At 43.6% G+C, this 14567-nt stretch overlaps 1 protein-coding gene across 2 annotated transcripts in view; it reads left to right on the forward strand.

The window, feature by feature from the left end:
• The window catches only part of LOC144935571 (E3 ubiquitin-protein ligase NEDD4-like), a 99533-nt gene that overhangs the window by 8402 nt on the left and 76564 nt on the right, over positions 1-14567 (forward strand). For both annotated transcript variants that reach the window (XM_078862369.1, XM_078862370.1), the window contains exon 2: positions 1359-1432. In XM_078862369.1, the coding sequence (XP_078718495.1) occupies positions 1359-1432 (74 nt within the window). The remainder of the gene's footprint in view (positions 1-1358; positions 1433-14567) is intronic.

A 14567-nucleotide genomic window follows, 5' to 3' on the forward strand; every position in this document is an offset into this window, starting at 1 on the left:
CAATTGCCTAAATGTTTAGAAGTACACTCGTAAATAGTATGAATTCACTGGCATTAGTCAGCTCGACAATTGAAACAGTAGCCAAGTTAACTCCCCCCAACTCTGTCCAACCAGCAGCATAATAGGGAATGTGACAGTTAATCTCGGCAGGTCATGTGTGGTGGGTGACAGTGTGGGTACTCCCACTCCCCCAGACATCTGACCAGCATGGAAGAGGAGGCCACATTTTTCTCAAGGTCTTTGGAGCTTCCGTGGGTGGAAGCCCTTTCTCGCATCGGTGGCGTGAGCGAGGTATTTCAGGGCTGCATCTTTTGCCTTGTAGTTTTGCAACTGTTGGATGCGTTCTCTCGCACACGACAGGACCGAGGATAGAAAAAGCTGAGATTGATGGGATTGCTGATAGTTCATTTTAAGATTGCACAAGATCCATTGCCCGGCTTGCCTCTCCCCTTGCCTCGCTCTGCTCCCCTCCAAGCACTCTCTGCTCCATTCCATAAAGGCCTTCTTTGCAAGCCCCCAGTTAACCTTTTTCTCAGTGGGAGGTAGTTCATTCTCCTCTGCCGTCCACTGTCTGGAACTCGAGTCCCTCCGCCGTCCATGCTGTTGGCTCCCTGTCTGTTGGAGTCCAGTCTCAAGACCCTTCCCCTCTGCCTTTGACTTATCGCCTCTCCCTAAAAAATAAATATTCCCATTGTTTATTTGCAACTTGATGCGGTCGCATGTAAATGATATATTAATCCGAATTGTAGTCTATTGTATGTATCAAGGTTCCTGGCCAAATGCTCTAACAAAAGCTAATTGTTGGAAACTCTGACAAAGTGTATTTATTTTCAGGTCATGATTTTTGTTGTCGGGCGTTTCTGACAGAAGCATCTCGAAGTGTATTTTATTCCATAAAGCATGCATCATTGTGATTCCTGATACAGTTGTGGGCAGCATTTGGTGTTTTCTTTTTCAGTCCGCTGCTTGTACAGAATGGCCGACTATGAACAATGAGACTTGAGTGCAGGTCCGGTGGCGATTCTCATCCCGCTTGACTGGCTTGCGTTGTTCTGCCCGTGCTGATAGATGTCTACAGTGGCCAGGCTGACGATCCTGTTTGCAGTGGCTGTGTGGTTTTTTTTTCTAAGGGGGCACAGTTCCCTGCTGTTGGCTTCACCGCGTTCCTCGTTTTTACTTTGCTATTGGAGTTCATAATGATGTTGATGTCATGCTGCTCTTTTATTGGCAGAACGTTTACACATGCTGTGTATGGTAATCCATAGAGCTAATCATTAACTTGAATTCAAAGCTTAGTTTTTTTACTGTAAAAAGTTGTTTTTACATGTTTAAGTCTAATTGTTATGTTTGTTTTGCAGGAGGGGTCAAGAGTTCTGAAGGTCAAAGTTATATCTGGGATTGACCTGGCAAAGAAAGATATTTTTGGAGCAAGGTAAGATGGCAGTTGTAGAAAGTCGACATTCCAAGACGATCTTTCAGAGTAGCCAATCTAAGTTCAGATCTCTGCACTTTCCCCAAAGTGCATGTGAAGTGCTCTTTGGGGAATGGCCCCTTCATACAACGTGTTTATGTAATGGGCTGGAAAAAATGTAGACTGCCACGCTGCCGCGATAATGATTACAATAATTTGGGCGAGTGGTTAGTGCACTGCCCTATGAACCTGGTGACCTGAGCTTGCTTCCCGGCCACGGATAACTTCGGCGGCGAATGAGATCTGAGCCGGTCTTGTGTCCCCCCCCGCCTCCTCCAACACCTCCGCTGTCCAGCAAACCTTCACGACAGCCACTGTTTGGGGATTCCTTCATCTGCCAGTGGATTGACGTAAATTATTACTATCATGGAATATATTTGCAGCAAAGTTTTTGGGTTATACAAGAAGGACAGTCTGATGCCTGATGTGGCACTGAAGTAGCATCATAACAGTCCCCTATAAAACTCCCTAGAATAGATCACTGTGTGTGTAGTGGTTAATGTACTGTGCTGTGTGCCTGGCAACCTGCCATGAGCACCATGTTGTGTTCTATTGTGAATAATAAAATTAATGACAATATTGAAAGAGAAAAGGGTCTGTTTTACCACTTAAAAAATATATCTTATTTTTTCATCGGTTTCCGAGTTGTCCTGGACCATTTCGTTGAAGCAGGTAAACTTTAGAGTGGTGCCAACTTTCTCGGTCTCATCAGCAGAGTGTAGAGAATGCTGCTGGGTTGACTGATGGAGCTTCTCCATGAACACCGTGGAGCCTATACCGTGGAGTCTGTTCGGCACAGTGCGGTGCCATTTTACGCAACATATATGCTGTCATGGTGGATTGTGGCTAATTATAAATATAAAGGTAAAGTTTAAATCGGGACGTGACAGTACTTGATGGAGAGTCGTATGACCATTCCCCCGAAAAAAAAACGTTTGTACATCTCCATCCCTTTTGTCAGTCCACTGCTGGATAAGGGCCTCCACACACCAAGTAGGTTAAGGGGACTCTTTGATCACAGCTCACTACGCTGGTCAGTGGGGAGGGGGGTCTGTGAGGATGGGGAGCTCAGACGTATGGGAGCCTGTGAGTTGCAGTCCAACAACGGGTTTTGCGGCCTGCGTCCATTACCTACCACACGGTGGTCATCCATCATTTCTTGAAAACTGCTTTTTATGTTTAGTTTGTGGTCCTTCCACCGCACCTCTGATTAGCACGGTTGGCTACGTACAGTGCGAAAAGTTGAACATGCATCAATACATCCAACCACCATCCACGCCGAAACTTTCGCTTCTGAGGTCAGATGGGATCCAGTGCATTCCGGGTTATTTGGCCATTGGAAATGTTTCTTTTAAAATGCATAATTATATTTGGGAATAATGGAGTCAACAGCTTTAAAAAATAAGTTTTTGTATTACTTTTCAATGAAAACAAATGTATTAAACCTTTTTCTAAAGACATCGTTTGTGGCTTTAGAATGAAATGGAATTGCTGTGGCTATGACACCAATGTCAGTGAGATGTGAATGTGTGTACAAGGACCCTGTGTGTGTATATATATAGATGTGTCTGTCACCCTGCATTTGTGATTTGTTACGAGGTTTAAGGGAAGAAGCATTATATTGTATTTGGCAGTTGCAAAGTAAAAACCTTTATGCAAAGTGTTGCACTTTGCTCGACAATTCTATTGCTGTATTGCAGGATGTGCGTTGTGGGTTGGGGGATGTTGAGCCTGACCGTTCGTTCATGTGAACTGAATGATTATAATACCATGCAGTTCACTACACAGACTCATTTGAAGCTTAAAAACATGTTACACCTGCCACCGAAGTGCTAACAACGCGCCTTTCTTTGCACTGTTGGAGACAACGTGACACTTGAGACCCTGGAACGGCCTCCTCAGTCCTCTCTGGGCCAAGTTGAACCAAATCCAAAATAGTTTGCGTCGCTGCCAACTCTTAATGGAGATTTATTTATAATCCCTCACGGAAACTGTTGTCAATGTTTGTATGCTGTCATATGTATTTGATACACCCTTAAATACTACTTGTATATCTACCTTTATTTACGTCAATATTCTTTATTCGTGATCCATAATAATTAAAAAGTACCTACCCATATACACGCACACCAATATTTGTTATTAAGTACATATTTCACAGGTATGAATGCTTTTTGTACAATTTACACGACTAGACTGTATGGATAATCTGCACGTGATTCACTGGCGTGCATCTCAGCTCGCGTTAACTCGCTTGAGAAGGCCACCCCTGGTGGTAGTTGTTCCTGTGCCACACGAGGTCACTGCGTCTGTTCTGCAATTGGGCATCAGGCCTACCAATAGGGGGCAATGATTCCTGTGCGTAATCCCAATTGAGTAATTTACAATTTAAGTTCTATTGGTGAGACAAAGCCATAAAGAAGGCTGTCTCTGGTGTAGGCTAATCGGTTTGAAAGACGATGCATATATTATTATCAGAGCATGTTGGTTTGTATGTTTTGCACGAGGTATGTGTGGTTAATTCAGACTTGATGCCTTGCAAAAGGTATCTATGGGGTGTTTGAACATCTTAACACCTGTTTTATTGCCAGAGATTACAACTTATTCTTATTTTTCATCATTAATATACTTTTTTTGCCAAATTTGGATGATGTGCGCCAGCACAAAACGGCCTGCTCCTTTCGAATGACATCGGTTAATCCACCCGCAGTATTAACCAGGGTGGCCTGCTCTAAGCGAGCCGCAAATATCTGCAAGAAGCAGCGACTTCACTCCCACTGGGCCACATTCCCCCCCCCTCTCCCGCCCCACCATGTCCAGTAATGGACAATATTATTTAGACATGGGGAAGAGATTTTTAATAATGAACATACCAACGTCTTGCTGTAAACGACAACGCTTATTGAATGCTGGCTCGGGGCATTTGGATAGCCACTGCGTGCCCGCAAGCAGTTGGCCCTGTTGGTTTAAATTATTCCTTTGTCATGGAAGTCGTTTTGATGGAATGCATTGTCCACAGTTGGCAACGTCTTTAGTTCTCTCTTTGCGAACTGTCGGCAAGAGATGCCCATGCCAGAGTACGGTACATTTAGCCTCGACTGCTTGCCCTGTTGTGCGCAGCAGCAGGGTTGGGATTGTGCGTTGGGGTTTTTTTTCTTTTGGCTGATTCTTGTGTTGTCATATTTGTTTGAACCGGCTCCAGATAATTTCTCTCCTCGGGATAAGTCCACGCGCCATGGGGAGCCATGGGGAGCCATGGGGACCGTGTGTATGGCGAAGCGTAATGGTGCTCAAGCCGATCTTGTGAATTATGAGATTTAGTTCACGTTAGTGTTTATTGATATAGGACTCCAGTTCTGACTATCAATTTATTCTATCATAACTGGGACACTTTGTTTTTCTTCATGTCTTCGTGTGAGGGATAACTAGTGTAGAACATACATGGAACAATAGCTCTTTAAAAGCGTGCTCTTATACCTACACAGAAGGACATTTATGCTGCTGTGCCATTCTGGATTTACAGGCACAAAGCTGAGTGTATTCTTAAGCTTCACTCCAGGGCATATTATAATACCCTTTGATGTAAGACCAACAACGTTCCCTGATAGTGTATACTTTTCACTGAAAATAGATCCTGGTCAATGACTGCTTGCTGTTGCAAATGATGCAAGGTTTACAATGTTACCTTCTCAAAATATACAGTTTTCCTTTCCACAGCGTTGGTGCATCATCCGATTTAACCTTCGTTTTGAACAAAATTGTGGGGGGTTAATAAAATAAAAATTGTGTTTGATGGATGTGTTAAGTGTCGAGTCATTGGTAACCAGGTTGAGGCTCTTAACTCCACTTGGAAACTTTGAAACTTTGCTCCGTTCAGGGCCCGTGATATTGGTTGGTTCATTGCTCTGACATTGGCACTGATCCCCTGAATCTCTTGGCCATTGTGTCGTTAATTATTATTTCTTCAGATCTTGGGAAAGGTGTGTGTGTGTGTGCGCGTGTCTCTTTTGTATAGTTTTTAAACCTCCTGTAAATTATTCTGTGTACTTTGTAGTTCATATTATTCTGCTTTGCTATTTGTTTGCACCACCTGCATTCATTTTAACTTTTTTACATTTTACCCTGAACTTTACCCTCTTGTACTTAAAAAAATAATAGTAATGTTAGTGTTCTGTTAATCTGCTGGATGAAGGCCGTCCTTACGCTGTTGATTGTGGGTTATTTGCCATACTTCACCACAGTGTGCTAATTACTGAGCATAATTTAATGAATATACATGTTTCTAAATAAATTATCCTCCTAATGATTATATTATTGAAATATAACATTTAGTTGATGTTAATCAAAAAATGTTCGACTAAGTTATTTTCCACTGTTTCTTTGCTATTTTAGTTGCTTGTAAATCTAAATTATAGATTATAGTTTGAATAAAAGCGATGAGATATATTTAAACAACAATATCCTTTGACATATCTACAATCGAGCATATATCATTTGTATTTTTTCTTTTTTTTCCCCTCCACATTTAGAAACATGCGTTTGGAGTATTTGGCTCCTGTGCATTTCCACGTGACAAACCACTTTGTTGCGCTGTCATCTGTGGCCAGGTCGCTTATGAAAAATAGCCATGGAGCTCAGTGGACCTTGCCTGGGAAAATAAAATAAAATAAAACATGATATGAAACCTTTTCCTTATTGTCCACTAAAGAAATTGCCAGTCAGGTGGCTACTCGGTATTGACGACTACTCCACTCAATCTTGGGCGTATGTGTTTACCCAGTGACTGGAGGCTGCAGACTGGACTTTCAATCATGCCTGTCTCAAGGTTTGTAAATATCACTTAGTACCTTGCAACTGCCATACACTGTCAATGGTTAACTGCATCGGTTTTAACATTAACTGTATTAAGAACTTGCAACTCTTCTTTTCAAGGCCTTTTTTTAATACTTAGCACCTTTTAGCCCCATGGCACGTTTGGAAGAATGCAGCAAAACAAAACACTACAAGTCATCATCGATGGGTGTTAGATGTCATGGTGTGCAAGTATTCACGTCTCGCTTGACTGTGGAAGTGTAGAGTTAAAAGGTCAGTACCACTGTACCCTTCAACCGTTGCTCCTCTAAATTGGTGGATTTTTGTCGAGGCAACTCTTGAGATGACCACTAGCACCGATGACTTCACCCCGTTTGTCATTCGCCAGGTGATGGTCGTGAACCACATGACCACTCAATCCTTCCTTTCCGTACTGCCTGCAGTCGAGCTAGCGACCCGTGTCACAGCAGAGGTTCCCTTTGTTTGGCAGAAATGTAGGCAAGATCATGGGAGAGCGATTCGTCCGTCGGGGAAATGCAATCCTGTACGCGAAACCCAGAGCAGCGAGTGAGTGAGGCAGTGAAGCCGGCTGGCCTGTATAAAGCCACCTGCCTCTATTATTGTAGAGAATGAGTGTGGCTTGTTGTTTGCTCACTTATGACATCATGGAGCTGATTACAAATCATGAATACCTCCTTTGCAGGACCGGTGGGGACATGCTGGCTCCCTGCTGGCATTGGGCCAGGCTCGAGGGCCCACGTTCCCACAGCAGCCTTCTTGCTTGGCTGATTGTAACCCAATCGGATCCCAAAGAGGGCCCCCTAAGCCCCTGTTTGCAGCCGGACTGCGTGGCTTGTTTTACCTGAACCCACCCCCAGAACCAGTTGTGATGTCATGGGTCGCATGTGGAGACAAGATGTGCACATTCGCTCAACTCTCTGATTTCCCTTCAGCGGCCATGTCCCCACTAGCCAGGTGGTGGCGTTACGCCTGTACTCCAGCACTGTAGAGGCTAGGGTTGGTGTATGTCCAACCTGGAGATCTGTGAAAAAGAGCTTCATAACTCATTGGATTTCTCCACTCTAAATGTTCTAATTTGTAATTCTTAATGCACAGCTGTTGTGAAACTCTCTTCCCATGGGCGTGGAGGAGCCATACCCTGGCTTGCCAACATTATGCAGTACAGCAAAGTGTGTATGAAATAGAGTTGCTCTCCAGGATGCCTGGGTTTTCTCCGGGTGCGCAATTTTCCTCCGACATGCATAATAAACACTCACTAGGTGGATAAACACGTCTTAATATATAGAGAAAGCAGAGCAATTGTTGATGCTGGCTAGCTGCCTGGCAGACTCCCAGCTTGTCTGGTTCCTCAGCGATTGTGAGATGTAATTTGCATGAACGTCGCTATCTAAAACTAATCTTTAGATTTATTTGTTTGTATATTAAAACACAGAGTAATGTAAAAAAATAAGTCTAATTCCAAGTGAAATGGTTAGTCCTAACTCGTATCACTTTTAAACCCTCATTTAAAACAAGCTTTTTAAAGGCCACCTCTATCTCTCGTCACTTAGAATTACTGTAAAGCGTGTTTACCCAGAAAAACCTCACCTGAGCCTCAACTCTGCTTCAGGAGGGTCCTGCCAAGATATTACAGGAGGGGGCGATGTTGCTGCTGCTGCTGCTCTGTGTAATCCCAGTTGAGTAATTTGCAGGTAACTTTTCAGCATTGGGATGTTTGGCAAATCCCTGTTACATTGCATGTTCTTTTTTTTTGCTGTGGGAGGAAACTCCAGAATTTAGCATAAACCCATAAAGAACCGTGGGAGAACATACTAACTCCACACAATGATGCCCGAGTCGGGAATCGAACTTGGGTTCTTATTGCTGTGAGGTGCGTGAGTGCATCCACCGTGCCACCCTGCTGCCCAAATGCAAACCGGTGCGAATGTTAAATTTACCATCCAAATGACGTGCAGATATTCTGTCTATCAATGTGTTACTTTACTACAGTGGTGTAAATACAAGGATAGTAGTCGTGAGTATGTTGATTGCACAGCAGTGTTAACGAGCACAGCATTGTTTTATATAACACGAATTATCCATTTCCTACAATGTTTTTTTATATAACGTTGAGGTTACAAAACTGTCACATGGCACCTTGGGACCGTGCAAGCGGAAACCTTTGAACCTGCAGAGCCGTAGCCACTGCAGAGTTCCACAGCCCAGGGAAGTGTCCACACTTCCTGAGCCATGGCCTGGCAGAGGCCGGAGTGCTGTGACGTCAGATGAACGCTCATGGGACTCTGTTTGACAGAGGAAGTAACTGTTGCTTTGCAAAAGTCTCGGTCAAATGTGGGTATGACTTCATAAGTGATGACTCGGAGGAGGAAATGTTATGGTTTCCTAAGAGGTGGTTTTCAAATGAGGGTTGCAATTGATTATTGAACTGAAAACATAACCAGAACAAAAACCAAAGTACATCGAGGATTAGCTTGGCGTATATACCGAAAAGCATTTTAGTTTCACCAAACACAGCGTGAACGTACGTGAATACACGCGTGCATTGTTATATGTTATTTTATCCCTGCTTTCCTTAATGCATAGGGCAGTTCAGTAGCACATCCGTGATACTGTGCTCCCACGTGGAGGCTTCACATTTTCACTCCCTCATAACGTCCAGCATGCTCAAGTCTGGTCAAATTAACCCCATAAATCACATTGAGTCAGGAGGCTCTCAACCAGCAGTTGGTTTATAAAGAGGGCTGTACATCTGCATGTTCTGAATTCAGTAGTAAAGTATTTTAGTCGATTTTTCATTTTCATAGCTGGCTTTGGTTTATCTGTCAAGTTCACTTTGTTCTATTTTTTGAGGTTTTTTTCCATTTTCATATTCAAATTGCGCGACTTATCTATTCCATAACTTCCCAACAGCAGCAAAGATATGTTCGTGTTCTTTTGGAACAAACGGTGATTTCTATCCTACATTCTAGGCCCCAAATCTGATGTAATTCAAGAGTCGCTCTGTTTTAAACTTTTGGGATTTCTGTCGAACAAATACCACTCGAGTCATCAGAGGTAAGTTTTGGCCAAACAAAATTTCAAGCCATTTTTCATTCGTCGGGTTGGTTGTTTTGAGTGGTTATTGGTCACTGAGCTTAGCCAATCGACTCTCATCATGCGAGACGTGAAGACTAGCAGTCAGATTGTACTCTGTCAGGGATCGCAGCGACCACATGCCGACCTTGCCCCCTTCCCATTCCTCCCTACCCACTCGGGCCATTTTACTTTGCGGTGCGATCCCGTGATGGTGCGTGTGTGCTTGGTGTGTGCGTGGGAATGGATGAGTAAGAGCGCACGCACCTATTGCGTACTTGGAATGTGTCTGGTGCAATGTGCCTGACATTACTGAGTGCGGTGATTTGCTTAGCGTATACTTGGTATATTAAATAAACACGTTTTGGGCCTTGGTTCTAGCCTTATTGTAGTGCAATAATTGTTAACGTTCGTATAGATGGTGATGTGTCTAATGACAAATGAGCAACTTTGACCATTGTGCAACTGAAGAGGCTTTGGAGTGTCTTTATTTGTCATTGCCACCATTCTGAGTAGTGACCTTGAAGTGACGTTCAGTGTTCTTAAGAGAGGTAGGTACTTGGGTGCCTAAATAAGGGCTTGTTGAGCAACGCACCTGTTGAACGTGCTGTCACGCTCACTCAGCCATGCCAGTGGAAACCCGTGCACAGCGTAGGGTAATTGCTCTGTAACATTCAGGATACCTGTTGGAGTACGGACAACCGTTTTATTCTGTAATATAATACAACAAAAACATGAATCGGTGGTCTAATGTAACGATGAATTCCCGGCCACGGCAAACTTCGGCAGCGAGTGATATCTGAACTCATCACGGCAATCCCCCCTTGACTGACCCGCATGGTGAAGCATGGTGAAGCATGGTCGAACAGTCCCGTGGAAGGTGTGGGTCGGCATTTATCTGGCAGTGGGTCTGCCGCAGAGCTGTAAATGATATAGTGTTGTTATTTCGCACTGCTGTGAGGTTATAGTGCGGTGACCGTGACGCTGATTGTGCGGTGCAGCCTAAGCGTCGTGCGGGTGAAGCCGCCTTGTGAAACTCTGTGATTGGCTGCAATCATGGGAGACGCAGATGCTGTAGACACAGTGCGACTCCAGTGTCGGATGCTTACGAAATAAAAACTGAAAATGACCAATGGCAAACCCACGATCCTGGGGAAAATAAATATTGAGTTTGTTTGCACCCCCCCCCCTCTCTCCCCCAATTACCTCCCATCTGCCCCCTTACCCTTTCCCTCGCCCTTCTCTTTATAGGGCTATTTTATTGATCGTCAAGGAGGCAGAGACATTCCTTTAGAGGCCACAGGGTGTTTGAAGGGTGGTTAAAGCAATTAAAGTGTTCTATTGCATTGCCTTATCATTTACAGATCACTTGAGCTCTTAAGAAGCAGCAACAGTGGAGGACTGGAATGGGGAAAGTTTCCCATATGATGAAAATAAAATTCAGTTTTTTCTCAATTCACTCTGGGGTGACGACCCCCACCACCACACCATGTCTGGTCTTGAGAGGTTTTTCGACCATACTTCATCGCACTGGTGAAGTGTAGTGCCTCACTTTAAGCATAATAGTAATCAGAATTAAAATAAATTTGGAAATACAGCAACCCCGGCTCTGCTACAAAATACCCACGTGACATTACCATGTGGCCAAGACATCTAAAATGTAGTGAACGTGTCAGGCTTTGCTAAGTGCCTTTTTAATGCAACTCCTAAAGTAAACCTTTATCCGTCATTGATTTTAGATGAGACACTCGGAAACCTTGTCTTAAGATGTACATAGCACTCAAGTTAAAATAAACCCACGACTACTTTGTGTCTATGCATCGGACCACCTGCTTCAAAGGATAATTGCTCCAGCCACTCAGTACAATGGTGGAGAATAGCAAAAGCGTGCAGCTTGCTAAGAAACGGACGTTAAAGACCCTGTGGTCCCAAAAGCGCGAGTAACTCATTGCCAGAATTCTACATTTCAATGTTGTCCACAGCTAAATTGCACTTTTAGATACCAGATGTAAAGTATCATTTAGATTAAGTATACGGGTTTGTTTGAAATATGCGATGTAAATCTGACCGCCGCCTGATTGATGCCGGTTGAAATTACTGGCGAAACATCGTACTCGGATTGTAAATGTTGTGGATTTACTCTCCAACACACCAGTGTGCTGTACTAGTAACGAATTGGCCACGTTCTGTTTGCGTGACAAACCTTACTAATTGGCTGTGTCGGGTGGTGGTGGTGGGTTTAACAACACATGTATATTTATGCGATGTAACCCAAAAAAACCTGTGGATAAACCTTGAATGCAGTATTGTTATGATAGCCATTTGAAGATAGATCATTTCGCTGCCATTTACAGCCACACATTATTGCAGCACAGCACGCGGTCCTGTTGCGTGTCTGTTGCACTTAGCTGCATGGACTTTGGCAGTGTGCAAAATGTTCTGTTAATGTTTAACGCGAATGGAAACAATAGCAACTATGATTGTTCTGCTTGAAAATAAAACTATGAAAATCAATGGCAAGATGTGATTTAATTTAATTACTTCCCTAAAATGGAAGTAATTAAATTAAAATGGGAATTTAATCGGTAATGTGCTTGTATTAAGGTACCAGTAACCTTCTACGATTTTTGTTATTTTGTTGTTTTCTTTGAACCTATATCCGCGACTTTATCGAAAGACCCAAAGAATATACACTCGTTCGTTACACAACGGCAACCAGCTTTTACTATTACTGCATAGGCCTATTTAAAATACACTGTATGTATGCGATTACACGGATACAATGATAACAGTGTCACGAAACGAGGTGTTTGCACTTATTCGCCTAAACGCTCCGAAATCTCGGAGCGACTTCCATCTGCATCGGCAATGCAATACACGAGGGCCTAACAGGGGACTGAGGGGAATAAGAGGCTAAACGACGTAGTACATCGAGGTATTATATATGGGAACAATTTGTAATTTCGATAGGGGGTTTTTCCCATCCCCTTAGCCATTCATACATTCTTGCTCGTTCCTGTCCCGTGATTGTCATCGACTCGAACGATGAGTCACGTTGAAGCTCGTTGGGGTTTTTCCAGCAGCGATTGTTATTAGTCGGGCAGCTTGCCAAAATGAAGGAGACAGATTGGATAAAAGCACTACACTTTGTGGCTTACTTGTTTAGGTCCTCCTGGTTAACTTTTTGCTATGATCCATCGGACTTGACATCTTGGATGCTATCACGTGACATTTAAGAAAAATTGATTGTGCGGTTAGAAAAAACCCAAACCTAGTAGCTTTATTTTTTTTTTACAATCGGTCATTATACATTTGTGGAGCCCACTCATAGCTTAATTTTTTTTATACATTTCGCACCTTTGTAGTTTCATTGGTTTCCAAGTTATTCTACCTTAAGCAGTTTGAGTTTAAAAAAAATGCACACTTTTGGGAAATGTTACTGCCATTGCATTTATATTGTGCTAGTCAACATGAAACCTGCACAGAAATGTTGTAATGCTCATTTCTGTATGTATCTATTTGTCACAATTTCATTTGTACAACTCTGTGCATCTCCACTGAATTTCTTGCAAGCGCACCTGCGACCGCCGCAGCCGCTTTCACTCTTGCAGCCGCATTTGACCAACTCGCTACAAGCTTTGGACGCCATCGGAAGTGTTGTCCACACAGGGAACCATGACTGGCTCTTCTTGTCCAGTGTCCAGCTCCATCCCTCTGGAGACGGTGCTGTTTGTTGGGGCAGGTCACACAGGTGGTCCAGATTCCCACCTGGTAAGCAGCACGCTTTGAGTGCTGCAACAATGCACTTTAGGTTGGTGCAATAAATTTCGATTTAAAGCTTTCGTGACTGCAGGGATTCATCTTCTTGGTTCTTTCAGTAAAGTCACGTAGAATGGAAATGATAAAATAATAAAAATAAAACATAATAAAATAATTTTCACGACGTTTCGGCCACAACGCAAGCAGCCGTCCTCAGGTGGAGAACAGGTCTGTCGAGAAGACAGTCTGAACGACACACCCCAGGCTTGGAGCGACCTATTTAAGCTGGGATGGAGGGGGGAAGAGCGCCTTGACAAAATAATGTGCATATCAAGAGGAATTTAGCATATTTATGGGAAATGCAGATATGTGATTAGTACTACTTGTGAAATGCGTAGGAGGTTTGGCGCCAAACCCCCTACGCATTTCACAAGTAGTACTAATTCCTCTCGTAAGGCGGATGGGTTTTCTGTAAGTCCTACTGCACCCCCAGAGCCTTTCACAATGTCAATATTTTGCTCGTGGATATGATCGATGGGTATGGCTGAGAATCGGTTTGTAGTCTGGGGAACAACCCAATGGCGCAAATTCTTCCTGCATGGAATTAGGTAGGTTTTCCATGTCTCGAATGTGAACAGGGATCCAACGAGCATAGTTCTGGTGATCCAGTGCAAAGAACCAAGGAACCAGGGTTTTTAATGATGTCGCATACATTTGAAAGTTTGCTTCACGGTGGGTTCTGATAAAGATGAGACCCAGAAGCTCTAGGCTGAGGATTGTATCCCGGTACTGGAATGTTGGGCTCTTGCTGTTCATGTCTTGTCTCCAAACCTCTTTTGCTTCATCGGTGTGGGGCTGCTCGGTGCAAGAGAAGGCATCCTGCTGGAGCTTGGCCAAGGCCAAAGCACTAATTTGGTGTTGCTTGCCTTGTTTTGGTGAGATGGGGGCTGTGATGAAATGAATCTGCTGTGCCCGAGGAGGCAATGCCTGCATGTGTTAGTGCAGTGGTCCAACCAGAGTGGTCCAGGTCGTCTCCAAACTATTCCACGTGGTCATTTAAATGTGGAGACAACCAAACATGACATACTTATCCTCCCCATGTGTCTGAGGCCAATTCCATTAAATGTACTTTGCTAGGCCATACAGTGGAGCATCCATAGCCATTACAGGAATTTGGCAAGGGTTGAGGAATTGCATGACTTGGCACTGAACATCAATGCCATGCTTGATCATGGTGGCTGTTTGCTGCCTTTTCATAGAAAATTTGCAAGAGTTGCATGAGAGCTGCTTGCTTATCCTCCAAGTGGGAGGCATCTTGCAGAGATGCATGGTAGGCTGACCACGCTACATTGTCACCTTTTTCCCATTTCTTTTTCTTGATAAGTTCGATTGGCCTCGCCAACGAAAGCTTTTGCTGCATCTTTGCTACCAC

This window comes from Lampetra fluviatilis, chromosome 13, assembly GCF_964198595.1.
Source record: "Lampetra fluviatilis chromosome 13, kcLamFluv1.1, whole genome shotgun sequence".
Taxonomy (NCBI): Eukaryota; Metazoa; Chordata; class Hyperoartia; order Petromyzontiformes; family Petromyzontidae; genus Lampetra; species Lampetra fluviatilis.